Source organism: Terrapene carolina, unplaced genomic scaffold, assembly GCF_002925995.2.
Source record: "Terrapene carolina triunguis isolate 2854851 unplaced genomic scaffold, T_m_triunguis-2.0 Scaffold210, whole genome shotgun sequence".
In the NCBI taxonomy this organism is placed as follows: Eukaryota; Metazoa; Chordata; order Testudines; family Emydidae; genus Terrapene; species Terrapene triunguis.
The window spans coordinates 45,730,187-45,751,248 of NW_020664561.1; the positions used below are offsets into that span (position 1 = coordinate 45,730,187).

Below are 21,062 nucleotides of genomic sequence, written 5' to 3' on the forward strand. Positions count from 1 at the left end.
CCCTACATTTGTACCCTAAAGTTCAAAGTGGGGATACAGCCTTGACAGGGAGTAAACAAAGGTCATGGGCCATGAATTTGTCCATGACTTTTACTAAAATTACCAGTGAATAAAACTTGGGGAGGGGGCTGCCCAGAACCACTACTGGTGCTGGGGGGCCACAGGCGGCGGCACGCTGCCTGGGACTCCCACTGGTGCTGGTGTGGGCGAGGCCGGCGGGCTCCCTACTTGGCTCAATACCCTCCCCCCCTCCCCCCGGAGCAGCAAAGTTTGGGTATGGGAGGGGGCACGAGGTTGGCGCCCAGGACGGAGTAAGGCGGGCTCTGGGCAGCGCTTACCCACTTCTGGACTCCCCAAAAGTGGCGACATCCCCCTTGCTCAGCTGCTAGGTAGAGACGTGGCCACAGATAACTTGTGGGTCAGTTATATAAATCAAACCTGCTGATAGCAGGCTCATTTGTGACAGATACACTATACACCTTTACACAATTCTTATCTTTTCTTCTTTCTTTCTAATCCCTTTTATTATTAGGGGTTTCCTGATGCACATAAAAAAATTCCAGGCTAGGACTACAAATTTTGCACTAAGTTGCAGTTCATTTCTCATTTCAAATTATTTAAAAATCAGTTTTGCATACGATATAATTACTATGACTAGATAGATTAGATACATGTGCCATAGAACTTGGTGCATTATAAATTTATAACAATGAAAAAAAAAATTATTTGTATAAACAAAATAATCTTACCGAGAATCTCTGTTGTTAGTTAACAATTCAAGATTTTGGGCTGATGATGAATCTATCATAGCAGTTTGCTCACTTCCCTGGAAACGAACCTTGAGTGACTTAGGAGCATAAACTGAATTTTGAATAAATTCAACATATTTTAGCAAAGCTGCAACAGCTGCTAGACAGTAATACCTGTAAAGTAGTAATCATTTATTGAACATTAAATATTTCTCCTCATCCAGCGCTAAAACATTTACTGTACTTAGGGAGAAGGTTTCTCTTAGCAATCTTACGCCAAGCTGTAGAGTCATGTTCACACCTATTAGGGATTGGGAGCACTGTATAAACCAGGGGTAGCCAAACTTGCTTACCCTCCGAACCATATATGACAATCTTCAGAAGTTCGAGAACCAGGGCATGCCTGCCAGGGCTCTGGGCTTCAGCCCCACTCCTGCTGATGCCCCGAGCCCCAGCAGGCGACTCCCGCAGGGCTGAAGCCCCAAGACAACCCTTCCCATTGCGCAGAAGCCAGAGGCAATGCGTGGTGGGGCACATGGAGTCACATGCCCCCCCAGATTTTTCCCAGGGTTTGCTGGCCCTGCTCGGTTACATTGTGCCACTGGGCTCCCACCCTGCACAGCAGCTGTTGGAGCCGACATGCTGGGAGCTTTGGCCATGGGGAGAGGCAGCAGCAAACAGCTGGGAGCTGCAGGGAGAGCCTCTGCTTTTGCTGTTCCCTCTCCTTGCACTGCTAACACCTGGGAGCTGCAGGGAGGGGTCACTGATGGTAAGAGGAGGGGCGTGACAAACTAAAGGTTCGCCTCCCCAACAAATTGTGCCCCCCCACTCTCAGCAGGCACCAGTTGTCTCTGGCAGAAACCTCTAGCCCCACCACCCCACCGCAAGGCAGAAGCCCCGAGCTCCCCGCCACGCTCTGGTAGGCATGTGTGTACCAATTAATGAGAAGCCACTGGCCAGTGTATTAAATCTGTACAAACTGTCATAACCTTTTATCTGGAAACACTACTTCTTTTTCTTATTTAGGTTAAACGTACTTGGACTGAACCTCCATTAGGACAGTGCTGAATTCAGATGTACACAACTGTTCTATATATTCCAAGCCCTTTGTTTCATTGAAGTATTTTCTTTGGACAGTAGTAAAAGTCACGTTCTAATAACAACAAAAACAAAAACAGCAAAGGTTTCAAAATCTCATGGAAAGGAACCGTAGTGTTGTGATGATTTGGGGAATCTCTGTATGTAAAAATGTGACACGGAGGCCCATTGGCAGTTTACAACTCTGGGTCAGCAACTTTTGTCAGGCCTGACATACTCAGTGTACCCCCACTCACCGCTATTATGATCTGTATCTGGAAGGTGTCATGTAGGATATCATGAGCAAATTGGTGGCACACTGGTCCTGAAGCTCACTGCATGGTGTATGTACAGAGTGTGTACAAACAGTTATAGATGTGTGCTGGAATTACGTTCTTAAAATGTGTTTGGCAACCAGTGCATGGGCCCAGTCTGCCTTGGACAGGGGAGTGTATGTTTGCTTGTCTGACTGGTCTGGTCATCAGGCAGGGATGATGAAGCTGCACTTACACTGAAGGTAAATAAAACCATCAAATGGGTAAGTGGGGGAGATAGCCTCTTAACTATCACGACGGGGGAACACAAAACTGCAAAAATTAACATGGCGTCGGCTCCCTGCTGGACACAGCAGGCTGAGCCCCCAAAAGTTCATTGAACTTTAGAAGATATAAGCAAAGACAAGAAGCTATTTTGGCATCCATCACTTGAGGGACTAAAGGGGCCAGAGCTCTTGAAATCACAGAATGTTGGATCCTTCAACTCAGGGAACTGAAATTTCTGGGAATGAATACAGATCAGAACCCTGCTTAGACAAAGATTGTAACTTGCTTTAAAAATTAACTTTTAATCTTAGAAATAGATTTTTACTTTAGTTTGCTTGTAACCCTTCCTATCTTTATTCCTTATACTTGATATCACTTAAACCTATGAGGTTTTTATTTAATAAACTTGTTATACTTTTACTATAAACCAGTTCAGTGCTTTGACTGAAAAAAGTGTTTGTCAAACCCCCATTAAATTAATGAGCTGTTGTTCACTGGCTCTTTAAAGGAGAAGCAAACTTAGCTTCTGTGAGTATTCCAAGACAGGACTGGACACTCCAGGGCAAACACTTTCGGGGAAATTCAGTATTGGGCACAGGCGTTGTGGTCAACCTGCAAAAAGCAACTGCGTGGTGGAAGTCAGGATATGACCTGCATGCATGTAGGCTGACTGTTGGTGTCAGAGCTGTGAGCCACACCAGCATCACATTTAAGGCATCAGAGTTGCAGGGCAGGCAGTTACACAACCCCTTATTGGTCCAGGTTGAACCCCAAAGTGCCACAACTTATTAATTCTGGTTGATGCTATGAAGTTATTATAATTTTTTGCATTACAGAATGACTGTGTGTATGTGGAATCTATCAGCTGCTGACATGGATTCCACATACACACTTTTCAAAGGGACACTATTAAGGGCCCAAAAGCAAGCTATTCCGCTGGTTAGGAAAGATAGAAAATGTGGCAAAAGACCACCTTGGCTTAACCACGAGATCTTGCATGATCTAAAAAATAAAAAGGAGTCATATAAAAAATGGAAACTAGGACAGATTACAAAGGATGAATATAGGCAAACAACACAGGAATGCAGGGGCAAGATTAGAAAGGCAAAGGCACAAAATGAGCTCAGACTAGCTAAGGGAATAAAGGAGAACAAGAAGACTTTTTATCAATACATTAGAAGCAAGAGGAAGACCAAAGACAGGGTAGGCCCACTGCTTAGTGAAGAGGGAGAAACAGTAACAGGAAACTTGGAAATGGCAGAGATGCTTAATGACTTCTTTGTTTCGGTCTTCACCGAGAAGTCTGAAGGAATGTCTAACCTAGTGAATGCTAATGGGAAGGGGGTAGGTTTAGCAGATAAAATAAAAAAAAGAACAAGTTAAAAATCACTTAGAAAAGTTAGATGCCTGCAAGTCACCAGGGCCTGATGAAATGCATCCTAGAATACTCAAGGAGCTAATAGAGGAGGTATCTGAGCCTCTAGCTATTATCTTTGGAAAATCATGGGAGACGGGAGAGATTCCAGAAGACTGGAAAAGGGCAAATATAGTGCCCATCTATAAAAAGGGAAATAAAAACAACCCAGGAAACTACAGACCAGTTAGTTTAACTTCTGTGCCAGGGAAGATAATGGAGCAAGTAATTAAGGAAATCATCTGCAAACACTTGGAAGGTGGTAAGGTGATAGGGAACAGCCAGCATGGATTTGTAAAGAACAAATCATGTCAAACCAATCTGATAGCTTTCTTCGATAGGATAACGAGTCTTGTGGATAAGGGAGAAGCTGTGGATGTGGTATACCTAGACTTTAGTAAGGCATTTGATACGGTCTCGCATGATATTCTTATCGACAAACTAGGCAAATACAATTTAGATGGGGCTACTATAAGGTGGGTGCATAACTGGCTGGATAACCGTACTCAGAGAGTTGTTATTAACGGTTCCCAATCCTGCTGGAAAGGCATAACGAGTGGGGTTCCGCAGGGGTCTGTTTTGGGACCGGCTCTGTTCAATATCTTCATTAACGACTTAGATATTGGTATAGAAAGTACGATTATTAAGTTTGCGGATGATACCAAACTGGGAGGGATTGCAACTGCTTTGGAGGACAGGGTCATAATTCAAAATGATCTGGACAAATTGGAGAAATGGTCTGAGTTAAACAGGATGAAGTTTAACAAAGACAAATGCAAAGTGCTCCACTTAGGAAGAAAAAATCAGTTTCACACATACAGAATGGGAAGAGACTGTCTAGGAAGGAGTACGGCAGAAAGGGATCTAGGGGTTATAGTGGACCACAAGCTAAATATGAGTCAACAGTGTGATGCTGTTGCAAAAAAAGCAAACGTGATTCTGGGATGTATTAACAGGTGTGTTGTGAGCAAGACACGAGAAGTCATTCTTCCGCTCTACTCTGCTCTGGTTAGGCCTCAGCTGGAGTATTGTGTCCAGTTCTGGGCACCGCATTTCAAGAAAGATGTGGAGAAATTGGAAAGGGTCCAGAGAAGAGCAACAAGAATGATTAAAGGTCTTGAGAACATGACCTATGAAGGAAGGCTGAAAGAATTGGGTTTGTTTAGTTTGGAAAAGAGAAGACTGAGAGGGGACATGATAGCAGTTTTCAGGTATCTAAAAGGGTGTCATAAGGAGGAGGGAGAAAACTTGTTCACCTTAGCCTCTGAGGATAGAACAAGAAGCAATGGGCTTAAACTGCAGCAAGGGAGGTCTAGGTTGGACATTAGGAAAAAGTTCCTAACTGTCAGGGTGGTTAAACACTGGAATAAATTGCCTAGGGAGGTTGTGGAATCTCCATCTCTGGAGATATTTAAGAGTAGGTTAGATAAATGTCTATCAGGGATGGTCTAGACAGTATTTGGTCCTGCCATGCGGGCAGGGGACTGGACTCAATGACCTCTCGAGGTCCCTTCCAGTCCTAGAATCTATGAATCTATGAATCTATGGACAGCTCTATATACCTACCAGACCAAGGCCAATGGAGAGTTGTTAACCTTAATCACTGTGCCCTGGACCAAGCAATGAACATGCTAAGGAGATTGGCTGGAGCTGGGAGAAACCACTTCCTCCAACTTGTCTGCAGGGAGGGGAAGTAGAGAATGGAAAACTGCCAGACAGGACACAGAGACAAAGATGACAAAGCTAAGATTTTAAAATGACTCACAAGAGAAACAGTAAGCTTTGGTAAGAAGAGGGGAAGAGAAAGGAAAGCATTCATAGTGGGGGATCCAATTTAACTGCAGGACCAACAAAGGTCAGAGAAGGTTAGATGGGCTGGAAAATCTCCATAAGTCAGAAGACATGACCTGGAGAGGAAGACACCCCAGAGGACTCTGCCCAAGCCTAAAGAACTCTCCAGAATGGTGAGGAACCTGAGGCAAGGAAATGTGTATACATATGTTTATTATTTTATCTAGATCTATGCATTTCTCATTCTATTAAGTAAAGAGCAATACTACTTTAGAATCCTGTGAAAGTCTGTCTACGTGTCTGTTGGCTTTCACTGTTGCATGTCCCTGAAGAGGCAAACTGTAAGCCAGAAAGCTCACATCTTTGGAAGGATTCTGGGAAATGTGCAAGAGCTGCTGGGGAGGCTTGTGGGAGATGGTATTACTTTTGGGACATAGGCAGTTGGACTGTGGGGTCACCACTGCCAAAAGAGGTGTCAGACACAAGGTAACACCTGGAGTGTGCGCGCAGAGGCCAAAAGCCAGGAACACTGCCTAAACTTTGCCCAGCCCCAGTGAGCTAAGGGATTCAGCATTTGGATCCCCTCATAAAGACGGTCACAAATCTGCAACCATATAAAACCAGTCAAATAGGAGCCCTATAAAAACTAAATGAAGTCTAAAAAAAGATTACCTTGAAATTTTCTGTTATCAAACTGAACAATTTTGTTGTATTCCCTGTATCACAAGCAGTATTTGACATTATTATTTCTAATGGTGTTAAAATCTTGAGTTTTGTGATAACCTAAAAACAAAATTAAAACATAATTCATTAAAAATCATTTAGCAGTCTCAAAGTACATTTTCACAAATAAATAAAATAGTCCAGAAATTACAAAGATTATAGAATTTGTCAGCTAACACTTTTAAATCAATTAAAAATTCCACTTAAAGGGATGTGCACGCACAAAAACCAGGCAGACATCATCTATTCCCAGTCAGTGCCAAAAACAGTAAGGTTTTTAATGGCTTTTTCACTTCCTGAGCTTTGAGCGCTGGTAACAGGTGAGACTGCGTCATTAGGAACTTTCTGTTGACCAGATAATGAGGTAAGTGTAGTACAGAAAGCAATAAGATAAATATAATGCAAAAAGAGAGGATTTAGTTACACCTATTGCACCACGCTTCAAAGATAGTAGATGAACATATATTATTATTAATTATTTGTAGCATGTAGAAATCTGTTACGTTTCTTTCCTCCTCTCCTTCACTTTTATGCACTCTTGTCTCTCCAACTGCTGCATACAAGAACTAAAAAAGAAATAGCCTGCAGTAATAATTTTCCAAACAGAAGTGTCTGCAGATATCGCTCACTAATATAAAACAGAAAAATAGTTACAAAAATACCTAAAATTAAAGTAAAAGATTTGGATAATAATTTATCTCATGTCATGAATATATAAAAATATATATATATATGATGAAGCACCCCTGCAAAAAAAAGACGGTTACTCACCTTTGTAACTGTTGTTCTTCGAGATGTGTTGCTCATATACATTCCAATTAGGTGTGTGCGCGCCGCGTGCACGATCGTCGGGAGATTTTTACCCTAGCAACACTCGGTGGGTCGGCTGAGGTGCCCCCTGGAGTGGCGCCTTCCTGGCGCTGGATATATGCCCCGGCAGACCCAGCACCCCCTCAGTTCCTTCTTGCCGGCTACTCCGACAGAGGGGAAGGAGGGCGGGTTTGGAATGGATATGAGCAACACATCTTGAAGAACAACAGTTACAAAGGTGAGTAACCGTCTTTTCTTCTTCGAGTGCTTGCTCATATCGATTCCAGTTAGGTGACTACCAAGCCTTACCTAGGCGGTGGGGTCGGAGTGAGATGTCGTGGAGTGAAGGACCGCTGAACCAAATGCAGCATCACCCCTTGACTGCTGCACTATAGCATAGTGGGCGGCGAAGGTCTGCACTGATGACCAAGTTGCTGCCCTACATATCTCCTGTATGGGCACATGCGCCAGGAAAGCAGAGGATGAAGCCTGAGCCCGCGTGGCGTGGGCCACGCTGGGGTGACCAAAATCAGACGTGCTCTGTCCCTGCGCAGTTTGATCAGGACCCTGTGGACTAACGGGAATGGAGGAAAGGCATAGCATAGGTGATCCTTCCACTGTATTAGGAAGGCATCTGACAGGGAACCCGGAGAGCATTCTTGGAGAGAGCAGAACACCTGGCATTTTCGATTCTCGCGAGAGCCGAATAGGTCTATCAGGGGAAAGCCCCACTTCAGGAAGACAGAGTGGATGACGTCCGGGCGAACCGACCACTCGTGAGCCTGGAATGATCTGCTGAGGTGGTCCGCTAAGGTGTTCTGGACTCCTGGGAGAAACGACGCCACCAGATGTATCGAGTGGACTATGCAGAATTCCCACAGATAAGTGGCCTCCTGACAGAGGGGGGACGACCGGGCTCCCCCTTGCTTGTTGATGTAAAACATGGCCATTGTGTTGTCTGTGAGGACTGCAACACAATGGCCTTGAAAGGGCTCTCGGAATGCTTGACACGCCAGGCGCATTGCTCTGAGTTCCTGTACGTTGATGTGGAGGGATAACTCTCCTGCTGACCATAGCCCCTGTGTATGGAAGGTTCCCAAGGTGGGCTCCCCATCCCAGGGATGACGAATCCATGACTAGGGACATGGAGGGCTGCAGGGCGTGGAATGGCACCCCTTCGCACACTGATTTGGGGTCCAGCCACCAGCCTAGAGAGGCTAATATCCCTGGTGGGATGGTAACCACCGTGATCAAGCTGTCCTGACCTGGGCGGTATGCTGTTGATAGCCAGGCTTGGAGTGGACGTAGTCACAGCCTGGCGTGCCTGGTCACATACGTGCAACAGGCCATGTGTCCCAGGAGGCATAGGCATGTTTTCATGGTCGAGGTCGGGAAGTTTTGCAGGCTGTGGATGATGTTCGCCAGGGATTGGAAGCGTGCTTCTGGCAGAAGTGCCCAGGCTAGGCCTGAGTCTAAGACTGCTCCTATGAATTCTATCCTCTGGGTTGGTACCAGAGTGGATTTCGCGACATTGAGCAGGAGGCCCAGTCGATTGAACATGTTCATGGTGAGTTGAACATGAGACTGCACCTGATCCCTGGAGTGACCCCTAATAAGCCAGTTGTCGAGATATGGGAACACTTGGATCCGTTGTCGATGAAGGGAGGCAGCCACAACAGCCATGCACTTGGTAAACACCCTGGGGGCTGTAGACAGGCCGAAAGGAAGGACGGTGAATTGAAAGTGCTGTTGATGGACCACAAAGCAAAGGAAGCGGGACAGGGAAGGAGGAGGGGAGCAAATTCCGAACGCAGTGCCGGACCAGTCGGTGCCGCAGGGGCACTCCGCACCGAAGACGATGGTGCCAAGACCCGGCGTGCGGACTCCATAAGGAGCTGCTTCAGTCTGAAGTCCTACTCCTTTTTGGTCCCGCGCCATGAAGGCGCCACTCCAGGGGGCACCTCAGCCGACCCACCGAGTGTTGCTAGGGTAAAAATCTCCCGACGATTGTGCACACGGCGCGCACACACCTAATTGGAATTGATATGAGCAAGCACTCGAAGAAGAAGAAGAATGTTATGCCTAAAATGGCATTCTACGGGTGTGACTGAGGAAGTACCTTTTCAATCAGAAGTAACTTTCTGGGTTTGCAGCTGCAGAAGTTCATGGTGCTCCTGAAGGTCATGAGCTCCAGACTCACTTGGACTGTATAAGGCTCTTTGGATTAGGTCATATTTTAGACCTTGTAACTTCTTATGCATACATGTTCATGCTACAGTCTAACCTGCATTATTTCTCTGTTTAAAGATACATATTTAAACCAGCTTTTCCTTTTCACATGAAATACTCATTGTGACAGGGTGTACCACGTGTTTGATGCCCTCCCACCTTGGCTAATCCTGCCCCAAGCAGGTTTCCTTCTGGTGGAAAAGAGCAGTGAGTTTAGATACTCCACTGGCTGCCAAGAGAGTCCACCAAGTTCAGCAGCTGGCAGAACCAACAAGAATTGGTCCTCCAGCAGCTAGAAGGATCAGGAGCAGAAAGTCAAACAGGGCACAACAGACAAGGTAAAAAAGACTGTCTGCTTCCCCTGAGAGAGGGGCTAGTTCTTCTGGGTGAAGCTGAAAGAGGAGAGGAAAGATGTCCCCTCTTTTGACCCAAAAGTCTGTGCTGCCTGGGTCAGGAGCCTAACTTTGATTTAAAGTACAACTGAATTTTGCTGCTAGTTTCTTATCTAGGAAAGGATTAACATCTACATATACCTAACAAGATCAATTATTATGTATTGTTTCTAATTGTATTATTTTCAGTAGTGCCCAAAGGCCCCAAATTAGGATTTGGGCTCCACTATATAGGTGATAAGGTGCTGTACAAAAAAATAGAAAGACATAATCCCTGTCTAAAATCTCTTACAGTCTAAGACAAAATGCAACCAGTGTGACAAACAACTGAAAGGAGGTGGTAGGGGAATGGGAGTAACTATAATAAATCAATGAGACTACATAGACTTAATAGTTCTGAACCATCTAAAATATTTTTGTTTGGGCTGTGGCTGCCTAACCTATCCATCATTAGCTGTTTAGTTTTTTGGTGGCATTACAGCAGAAATAAGTCTTAAGGAGGGATTTGTAGGAGGAGAAGATAGTGGCCTTAACATATTAATTCAGGGATGGTGTTCCATGCATAAGGGGTGGCATGAAAGAAAGTGCAACAATGGTTGAAGCCAATATCATTGGCAAAGCCGAGGTCACAACACAATAAGAAAAGTATGGATAACAGAGGGGCATTGTAGTGAAGGGCATTGAAGACAATGGGGCCAGAAAATGGGAAGTTGATGGAGGGGTAAAATCAGAGTGACAGGTAAAGGGAGATGATCTTAGCAGATATGTTTTGTATGGACTGAAGGGTGAATGTGCTGTCAGGGAAGCCAGCAAAAAGGAGGTTACAGCAATCAAAATGTGAGATAATGAGGAACACATTTTTGCAGTGTGTACAGTATGAAAAAGGGCAGATTTTAAAAACATTAGAGCAAAACACAGCAGGAGTTGGACAGAGCTTGATGTGGGAGCATGGGAGAGGAAAGAATCAAAGACGATTCAGGTTATGTTTGAGTGACAGGGAAGATAGTGATGTCAACAGTCAAGGAAAATGCAGGAAGGACTTGAAAGGAGTTCCATTTTTATCATGTTAATTCTAAGATGGAGACAATTAAGAGGGGATGTCAGATTGAGAGAGAGACTGAAATACAGGATTGCATGGATGGAGACAAATCAAAATTAGAAAGGTAACTTTGAGGATCAAGGCCAAGGACAGGGTCATAGTGGAACCCCAAAGGAGAGTGGGAAAAGGGAGGAGAAAGAATCCAGACACAAATAAATACACTATTACTGAAGAGAAAACTCACTTGCTATAATGAGTTGATAGAATCTTTTAAGAGAGACAGCTTCAAAAATGAGCATCCAATGTACAAAAAAGCCAGCATAAATGATGTTACTCTTCACATTAACAATGCTACTTTATTTTTTGTATTACTCTTGGTAATCAATCAGAGATTTCCTGCTATTATTTATAAAAACTTCTGACAAAAAAGGACATCAATAATAATCTTCATCATTATGTAAAATACTACCATATACAGCAACCAAAAGTATTCAAAATTACCTTAGCATAGGTTGTATTGTCCGCAAATTGGGATAATACCACTTCAGGGTTCTTTAAGTCAATACTAGCCATTCCTACTTCACCTCTGGCAAGTCCTCTCCCTTCTACTACAGCTACAATAACGGATGCAACCAAATGAGCAGAGACAGCAGATGAGGATGTAACTGCAAAACAGTAGTATACGTTTATAGTTATGACCCAGTTCATGATAGAGTGAACAATGTATGTACTTATATCCCGCACTCACAAAGAAGCAAAAGTCTAGCAATTGTCCAAATTTACCTAAAAATTTAAAGTACAAGTTGCTGGATTCTACATTTGATGTACTATGCAGAGAATGAGCCATATTATCAATTATTTGAACACCATGTATATATGTGAAAAAATAAAGAACAGAGCACATGTACACAAATAGGGGGTGAACACGAAGAATGACATTTTTAAAGGTGCAAATATGTGTAGAAAATACAGTGCATGAGCACTATTTCTGCATTATGAAAAACAGGTGAAGAATAGAAGGGCAATTACGATCATAAAGCATTTGTAATTTTAAATACAAAACCGAGGGCAGCTATTATTGCTGATCAAATTTAGACAAATTAAAATATGGAGAGAGACACTGAAATTAAAGGTAGTTTTCCATTAAAAGTGTAGTTCTGATGAGGTGTCCCTAACTTTGTCAAAACTAAGCCAACCTTTCTGAAATTTCATATCTGATCTTATGCTAACGGAGAAAAGTTCTGATGTTTGTGGAAAATCAAACAATGCATTTGAGACAAATTATGTTTCACTTTGGTGAAATTTTCCTAAGCAATCTGGCTTAGAAATTCCATGTTTTGGAGTTGGTGAGGAATCAATTAGTGAATGTGGTTAATATGTACATCAGGAACTGCACAGAGTTCCATATATATGCACAGCACATATAAGTGCTTTACAAACTCCAACAGGAGCAAACATCCAAAAGCATACAGAAGTTTGGAGGAAATAGGAGTGGTGTTCTAGATGAAACATGGTTTAGAGAGACAAGCACAGGGCTAAAAAGTCAGAAAAGCCTATCCTATTCCTACATCTGCTGAGGACTTACTCTTCTTTCCACTTATATAGAACTTCACAAACATGATTTGACTATACCTCAAAACATCACAGGAGATGATGAACATCATTATCTCCATCTTCCCACTAAGGAAACTGCGGCTTAAAGAACTGATTTGCCCGTATCAGACTGCAAGCAAATCGGTGTCAGGACTTGGTTTAGAATACAGGTCTCCTGACTTCCACACTGAAGCCTAATCCTGTAGACCAGAGGTTCTCAACCTCTCAGAACCCTTATAGACACCTGACCAAAAGCATCCCATCTATTCACACTCTACACACTATTGTAATAAGCTTTGTACAAAATATGCCTTGTAACATATCATTTGAAAACAAATAACTCACTGGTGAATAATATCATGGTGATATGTATATAGCAACATTATATGAAAGATATGAATTCCCCCATATGATGTCATTAGCACACGTTCAAAACCAAACAGCCATGCCTAGGCAAAAATTGTTACACAGGTCCATGCTAAACAAAGGAATGCATGTTTGCCTCAATTTCCATATAAATAGTAGACAGACTCTATAAGACAGCAGGGGGAAGAGATGGCAGGAAACAGAACAATTTGCATTTTAACAAACACAAGTAGGGGCATGGAGCCTCCTTCACCACCAGACTCCATGTTGCTTTTCTTACTGCTTGAATAAACTTTACTCTGAAGGGTAACCCTCAGAAGAATCCATTTAAAAGGTTCACTGGACTATAAAAAAAGGGGTAGAGAACCTCACATTCTCTTTCACCTAAAACAAAGGCACCAGAACCTTTGATGAAGTAAAAGGTAATTCATGATCTTGCTGGAAAACCATGGGTGAGAAAGGCCATCTTAAACAAAACCTTGAACCAAACCTTGCTAGATTAAGTTTTAGACTTTTAGATGCATGTTTTCACTTTTATTTGTTTGTAACCATTTCTAACTGCTATCTTATACCTGAATTCACTTTAAATCCTATCTTCTTTTGTTAATAAACTTGTTTTATTTTTAATCTAAACCAATCCAGTGCCGTGTTTAAACTGAACTGTTAGGTAACTCCATCTAAAGTAACAAACTACTGAATATTGACTTCTTACAGGGACAATGTACCTTAATATCTGAACTATCCAGGAGAGGGCTGGTCATTGCAGAACACACGTTTTTGGGAAAATCTGGGACTCAGAGTGTGTTGGGGTCATCTTGCAAGTAGTAAACAAGGCTTGTGGAAGCCAGTGTGAGACTGGTGCGTTGCTGGAAAGCTGCTGGGGTCAGAGCTTGCTGCCCCAGGCACGCGCTTGCTGCGCTGCTGCCTGGAGCCGCCCCTGCTTCTCTCTCAACCGTTCCATTCCCCCTCACACAGCTCTCAGCACTACTTCAAGAGGCTATCAAGCCAGTTCCACAGCTTCTAGATGTCCTGTATTATCATGCCCCAGAACTGAACACTGGGAAGGGGGAGAATCTCCATTGTGATTGGGTTTGGGGATGGAGCAGCAGTAGCAAAAAGAGGGAGGATTATTTGGGGGAACAGCTGCTACTTTCTTGCTCTCCCTTTGCTCCTGCTGGATCTTCACAGCCATAGGATTCTGCTACGTGGCAAGGGGTGGGTTGTTCTCAGCTAGTGGAGTGCTAACCAGCAGGCAACCCTTAGCAACACACCTGAAGGCATGGCTCCATCATTTGAGAAATATTGCTGTAGGCTACAGGGCACCATAGACAAGACACTTAACTAAACTGAGACACAGAGAAGTTTAGTTTATATACCTATTCTTTGGCAAATTGATTCTAGGAATATTACATTTAGACAGTATTCTTTATTAAAAGGTACAAATGGAAAACCATAAGCACATTTAAATAGCTTTGTTTGGTGTCTGGGATTATTTGTTTCACAGTTAATGTTATGTATTTCCAAAGAACAGGCTAGTGGAGAAATTACTAATGATTTCTTTTCAAGAAAATTGTGGGTGAGGTAATATCTTTTACCCACCTTGTCTCTCTAATAACCTGGGATCAACACAGCTACAACACTGCAAACAAGAAAACTGTGACCAATAACCAGAGTTCTTGACAGACCCTAATCCTGTTTGAAGCCACTACAAAACAATTGTCCAGAAAATGTCATTAATTAGAAGGTGATTCTGAAATGTAAAAGACCTTCAAATCAGGCTAAGAAAAATTCTTGCATATGGTAGATACATCACATTCAAGCTTTATTTACAGCAATTCCACAGTATGTAGCTTTTATGGCACAGAGAGATTTACTGAGATATCAAACAATTTGAAACTGAAAGTGAATTACTGCTAAATCCCAGAACTGTCAAAAAGTCAATACTTTAGATTCTTTGCTAGAAAGAAAGTTCTTTGCTCTGCCTTTGTGGTACCAGGCAGTGTTCTCATCAATCTTTTTCATTTTTTTTAATCAAATACTCTTCTAGAAGGCAACATCTTCATCAATCTTTTTTCTTTTATCAGTCAAACTCGCTATCACAGTAGTGAATCTCTTTATCAACTTGTCAGTTCTCCCTTTTGTCCACTTCACTATTAACCTTTTATCAATTTATCGCCAGATTTGGATATAGTATAATAGTTTAAATCAAAGCTAATTCAAAATAAAAGCTAAATAAAAGTTACAGTAATATTACTACTTACTTTACAAATATATTATATTTCATTCTGAAGGATCCCAAAGCACTTCACATAGTAAATCCTTACACCAGCTCTGAACTGAAGTCATCACTGAGATGGAGGGTGTTAGCCAGCTAATACAGAGTAATATGATATGAAACAGTTATGTGCAAGGGGACATTTTGGTCCAGATATTAGAGCAAACTTTTTAAAAAAAATACTCCCCCCATTTAGGTATTTATAACATGACCAAGTAGTATCTGAATGCAACCCAAAATTCAAAAACCTAGCAGTGTGAAAGTTTAATATCCCCCACTTGCTTTGTGATGCGAATGTACGCAGATGTTCATGTCAATGTTTACTTTTTCCTCTCCACCATCATCTTCATTTATTCTTCAATTTCAAGGAAGTTGTTGTGGGAAAGCTCATGTAAATAAATGGGTTATATTTTGTTCTGAAGGTGGTAAGATTTATGCTCATTCTCAGAAGGGAGTTCCACAGCAGTGGGTCTACTGGAAAGAAGCCACAATCCCCTACATTTGTGAGTTTCCTTCGGGATGCAGTCACAACTCCAATTCCCTGAGAAGCACAGCTCAGCTCACAAACAGCCTCAAAGATCAAAGTCAGAAGTTTACATCGGATTAGTTATTGAACCAGGTGCCATTGTAGTGTCTGAAGCATCATGGTGTTTTTGATGTGCAATGTTGATTAGAAGGTGGATTGCTTCATGTTGTGCTATCTAGAACATCTTAATAAGCAAAGGTATGAGACATTGCTGTAGTAGGGTGGAAGCAATAAATATTCAGATCATAAGTGGGAAAGCTGTGTTTTACATGAGGGAAATGCAGAGCTGGGAGTCATTGGGACACTACTGAAGCTGGAGTCTGTGGCAGTTCACAACCTATCCTGAGATTTAACATGTGTTAAATGGGATGTGGGAAAGGAATTGAGCCTCCTGGAACTGTACAAGGGAGTGTCCTTGAGAAGCTGATGCCCACCACAACCCCCTCTTCTGCCTGAGAGGAAGATTTTGAGCCAACATAGTGCCGAGAGTCTTTGCTGGTGCCGGGTTGTTCCGGTGCCAGAGGCGCGCTTCGGACCGACGGCGCCTGATCTGCACGCGGTGCCAAGGGCACCGGGCTAAGTGCCGCTTCCATTAGGAGCTGTTTTAAACGAAAGTCCTGCTCCTTTTTTGTCCCAGGCTTGAAAGCCTTACAAATGTGGCACTTATCTGGTTGATGGGATTCCCCCAGGCACTTCAAGCAGGAGTCGTGGGGGTCTCCCATAGGCATTGGCTCGAGACATGCCGAGCAAGGCTTGAAACCCGGAGACCTAGGCATGGGCCCTGGTACTGGGGAGGAGGGAAGGGGATAAACCCCGTTTCCTCCAAGTACTATCTACACTATCTACAAAACTTACTATTAACTACACTATAACTGTTAAAACTATTAAAACTACACTAAACAACTATCTACAGTACAACGAGTAAAGAATGGAGATCAGCTATGCCGTGCTCCACAGTTCCAACGACTGTCACGGGTGGTAAGAAGGAACTGAGGGAGCGCTGGGTCGGCAGGGGCATATATCTGGTGCCATAAGGGCGCCACTCCAGGGGGCGCCTCAGCCGACCCACCGACTGTTGCTAGGGTAAAAATCTTCTGACGATCGTGCACGTGGCACGCGCACACCTAATTGGAATCGATATGAGCAAGCATTCGAAGAAGAATGGCTAAATCCTCTATGTCAGCATTCAGACTTGAAGTTCATGGGAGTCTAGTAATTCCAAATAATGTGTTCAGACCACTGACACTCATCATTTATGGAAAATTGCCAAAATATGTCTTTAAAGAGAAATGCACACATGCATGTTTAGAAGACACACTTCAGTGATGGTTCATAAATTATACAATGTCAAGCATCATCTTCTGGCCTTGTTCACCCTCATTCTCATATTTCACTTTCACTATTGTCATCTTACATAAAGGTAAAATGTCTTACTTTCCTCCCCTTTGAATTATTCCATACCACTGTACAGTGCCTCTCTTACCAGAAGACAGAGAATGAACATTTAATATTTTTGAATACTGCCAGCTCACTGTATATACCTGTCCTGCCAGCTCAATGCTTCAGATGAAACTTAGAATGTAGCAATTTCTTCAAATATGCTAATTTTGCAGAAAATAAGGCACAACAGTCTTTAATTTACCAGAGCCAACTTGAAAAGGAGGTGGTCTGGATTGATATGAAACACTTGAAGAAATTTTAAAGGTGTAAAACCCAACCTTTAACTTGCACATATGTCCAGATATTTACAACTTCCTAGTACAATTTATGTAAAAAAAGAAATTAGTGTCTTACAGATACCAGCAGAATCCAATGAGAGAGGAAGTGGCCCACACAAATGGAAGGCTACTGCACCTATTGAAAAGTTAAGATATCCAACCTATACTGTTCTGTAAATTCTGGGGTCAAGGACTGGGACACCACCTTGCATATTTTAAGAAAGGACACCTCCACTCTCTTGGCCCAAGAGAGAGACAATGATCTTGTGCAATGAGCTTTGAAAGAGACTGCTACTTCCTTGCCTCTCCTGATGCATATCTCTATCATAAATTCCTTAATCCAGACTGGTAAAGTAGACTTCAAAGCTATTTGTCTCTCTTGTGACATCCATGTGTCACAAAAAGCATTTCCAATTGCCTGAAGGTAGCTGCTCTATTGTAAGGAATCCTGAGAGGCAATCCTTTTAAAAATTAAAAAATAAGTTGCAAAAGTAAGGGAATTTGAAGTTTTAGAGCTTCTAGTCATAATCATGCATATACAATTTGGATGGAGAAAATGCATATTATAAATCTGAAAAGAACAGAATATTTGAGGTTATTGTCAGGAGAGGATGGAGCCAGCAAGGGATGAAGTTGCCCCATGCATAGACCTCTACTCTTAATGAGCTGATCCCCAAAATTCTTATCCAGAGAATCTCCTGAATTTCTTCTGATGTGAAATAATCACTGCACACACAACAAAAGGTTTCCAACATATGGTGGAGAGGTGGTTCCTTTCTTGTAGTACATTATAGTACTAGTAGTATTGTAGTAGTTTCACTCAGTCCAATTAACCATTTTTTCTTGAGTATGGGGAGCTCACTAGCTAAACAGTAAGTCTGAAGTACAATGCATTTTTACTGAGTATCAGACTTAACAGATTTTCTGACACTGGTAGTTTGAATTAGTGGAAGAATGAATAGTGTAATTAGAAGAAATTAACAATGGAGCTAGGAGGACAGGAAGAAAAGGAAAAGTAAGAGATGGAGAGAAAAAAGAAATAGCTATAGATTAGGAAATTGTATGCATTCATGGTCTTAGATTTTAAAGTATTTCTTTCACAGGAATCCCACAGATCCATAAAACTGCAGAACGGTGTTACTGTGTAAGGCAGAGGAGAGATTAGAATTGTTTTTTCTTTGTTTTAAATTACATGACACAGATCAAGTTCTAATTTGGAAAAAGGGAAAGAGTTCAAATAATTAAAATTAAATTAAGGGAATGCAGGGCCCAAATGTGCAGGATGCCCAGTGCCCTCACTTCCTTTGGACCACAGCGGGTATTTAGAGCACTCCCTATTACACAGGATCAATCATTCAGAGAGGGAAACCAAGCAGTAACTGTTGAATGCATACATACACATACCATGTATGGGAGCATTACTTCCTTGCTCAGAAAACTTCCTTAGGTGATCAACAGACCCAGTACATTTTTTCTTATCTTGGGAAACAAATTATAAATAATGTATTTTGTGTCAGGATAGTCAAAATCAGCTGACGCGCTACTGTTATCAGTTTCTGACCAAACTCTTTAGGAGTAGTTTTAGGCATACAGAGTTGCAGGCCTTTGCTCATGAAATTAATTTCCTCTGTTTGCTAATATTTGACAAATTTCAGGGTACAGCATAAGATATATCTCTGAAGACAGGAGGTTTTTTTTAATCATATGCCAGTGAAGCAAATATATCCATTTTATGCAGGCACTTTTTGAATTTTAACTGTATGTTTTTAATTCTGAGTTGCCCATGTGCTATAGCTATTATGTCATTTTTCCACATTTCAGAAGTAATCTCTCTTTGTCAAGCGCTTTGTTTTCCCAATTAATTTGTGCAAAATTTAGTTCTAAAACTTACCATTTAATAATGTTTCTGGTGAGACTTAACCCTGTTTTGACAGACGTTAAGCATTTTTTGAATATGAGGGCATTCAAACCCAGCACTTCCCTGGGACCAATTGCTGGCTACTTTTCAAATTATGTCCTTAAACTAATATCTAGTGGAGGTACTTTTTATTTTGATAGAATACATTCTCTTTATATTTTATTCCATTTTGGTTTCACTGGATGACAAAAAGGTAAACTAATCAATTTCTGTCATTAAATGTGAAGACAATAAAAAAGGACTTAAAGCAATCTTCCTGGAAAACTAAAGCTGTTCATATGTTCTATATTTCTCGCAACCATAACATAACTTTGCAGTGCCCTCTACTGTGCATCTCAGCAACTCCTTTTGATACCATGAACCAGAGAGAAACATGTCCACGAAAACAAAGGAAGCAGATTAGAAGCAAGTAGCAAATTTGAAAATGCTGTGGAAATAAATAAATACACAAATTTGTGTGCCTACAGTCAGACAATCTGTGCTTGGGATCAAGTTTTCTTTCATTTCTCATTGTTTCCTCTCCTCCAATGATCCAAGAACTGTCAGCCAAAACTGGAGAAACCAAGTGATACAACCTTGATACAGATTTGGGGGGAAATGGATCTTTTTTAAAAAGGATCCCTTTACCGCTATGTTGTCTACTGAGGCTGTAAACTCTCAGGCATTAAGTAATAACAATAATAAGGATAACAAAAGCTATTCTATAACTATCCCCTAGCCTCAGATAAAATTTCCAAAGTCACAACCAAAAGTCTGAGCTTAAACTGTATATGGGACAATTTGTGTTCTTCTGACTTAACCAAATGCTTGAAGATGAGAAGAAAGCAAGCAACATGCAGGCATATGAGTTGAAACAGGTAGATTCTACCAAGAGCATCTAGTCATACATAAGGCTATGATTTAGTCATGGGTATTTTTAGTAAAAGTCATGGACAGGACATGGGCAATAAACGAAAATTTACGGCCCGTGACCTGTCCATGATTTTTACTAAAAATACCCGTGACTAAATCTTGGGGGGGGGGGCTGCTAGGGGAGGATGTTGGGGGGGGCTGCCGCTGCTGGGGGCAGGGTGCCCAGGGCTAGCAACATCAGCTGCCAGGGATGGCCCGAGCAGTGGCTGCTCCAGCCACCTGCCCAGAGACTGCTGCCGGGGCCTCCCAAGCAGCGGTTGGTGTGGCTGTCCCTCAGGCCATTCTAGCAGTGGCTGGTGTGGCTGTCCCAGGGCCACCTGAGCAGCTGGCCCTAGAGTCAGCTGCTTGGGCAACCCTGGGTCAGACACACGGGCTGCCTGCAGAAGTCACGGAGGTCACAGAATCAGTGACTTCCGTGACATCCATGAGAGACACAGATCCCTAATCATACAGCACAAAAATGGTGTCTTGCTCACAAAAGCAAAGCCATCCACCAGTATTTTCACTTACAAGGCAACACCTATAACTCCACATACACCCCAAAACAATCTAAGCATATTATTTCTAAAAATAAAATATATTTAACTCCAAAAAATCTAATTCTACTATTTCTCTTGAGTTTGGACAGGCTTAGTGTGGAGGGATACAGGAGGGGCTAAGACGGTTCTGTGTGGTGCAATCTGGGTGTGGGTGGCTCTGCAGAGGGGCTCGTTGCGGGGGTTTGGATGTAGAGGGAATGGGATCCAGGTCAAATGGTTGGGGCTCAACAAGGGGAGGTCTGGGTGTGGAGGAATGGGGCTCAGCAGGGGATCTTGGTGTGGCGGGATTGATGGGGTGAGAGTCTGGGTGCATCTGGTTGGGGCTCAGTGGGGTGGGGATCCGAGTGCGGGGAGTCTGATGGGGTGGTCCAGGTGCGGGGGGGGGGGGGGGGAGGGCCAGTGACGCGGTGTGGGGGCGTATGCCGTCGTGTGCTCTGGAAGGAGGGGTG

The 21,062-nt window shown here is 42.6% G+C and overlaps 1 protein-coding gene across 1 annotated transcript in view; it reads right to left on the reverse strand.

Annotated features, from left to right (window-relative positions):
• The window catches only part of LOC112109814 (mutS protein homolog 4), a 68,933-nt gene that overhangs the window by 36,990 nt on the left and 10,881 nt on the right, over positions 1-21,062 (reverse strand). The window contains exons 3-6 of the mRNA XM_029912373.1: positions 11,268-11,431; positions 6,246-6,356; positions 1,787-1,902; positions 750-923 (exon numbers count right to left, since the gene is read on the reverse strand). Of these exons, the coding sequence (XP_029768233.1) occupies positions 750-923; positions 1,787-1,902; positions 6,246-6,356; positions 11,268-11,431 (565 nt within the window). The remainder of the gene's footprint in view (positions 1-749; positions 924-1,786; positions 1,903-6,245; positions 6,357-11,267; positions 11,432-21,062) is intronic.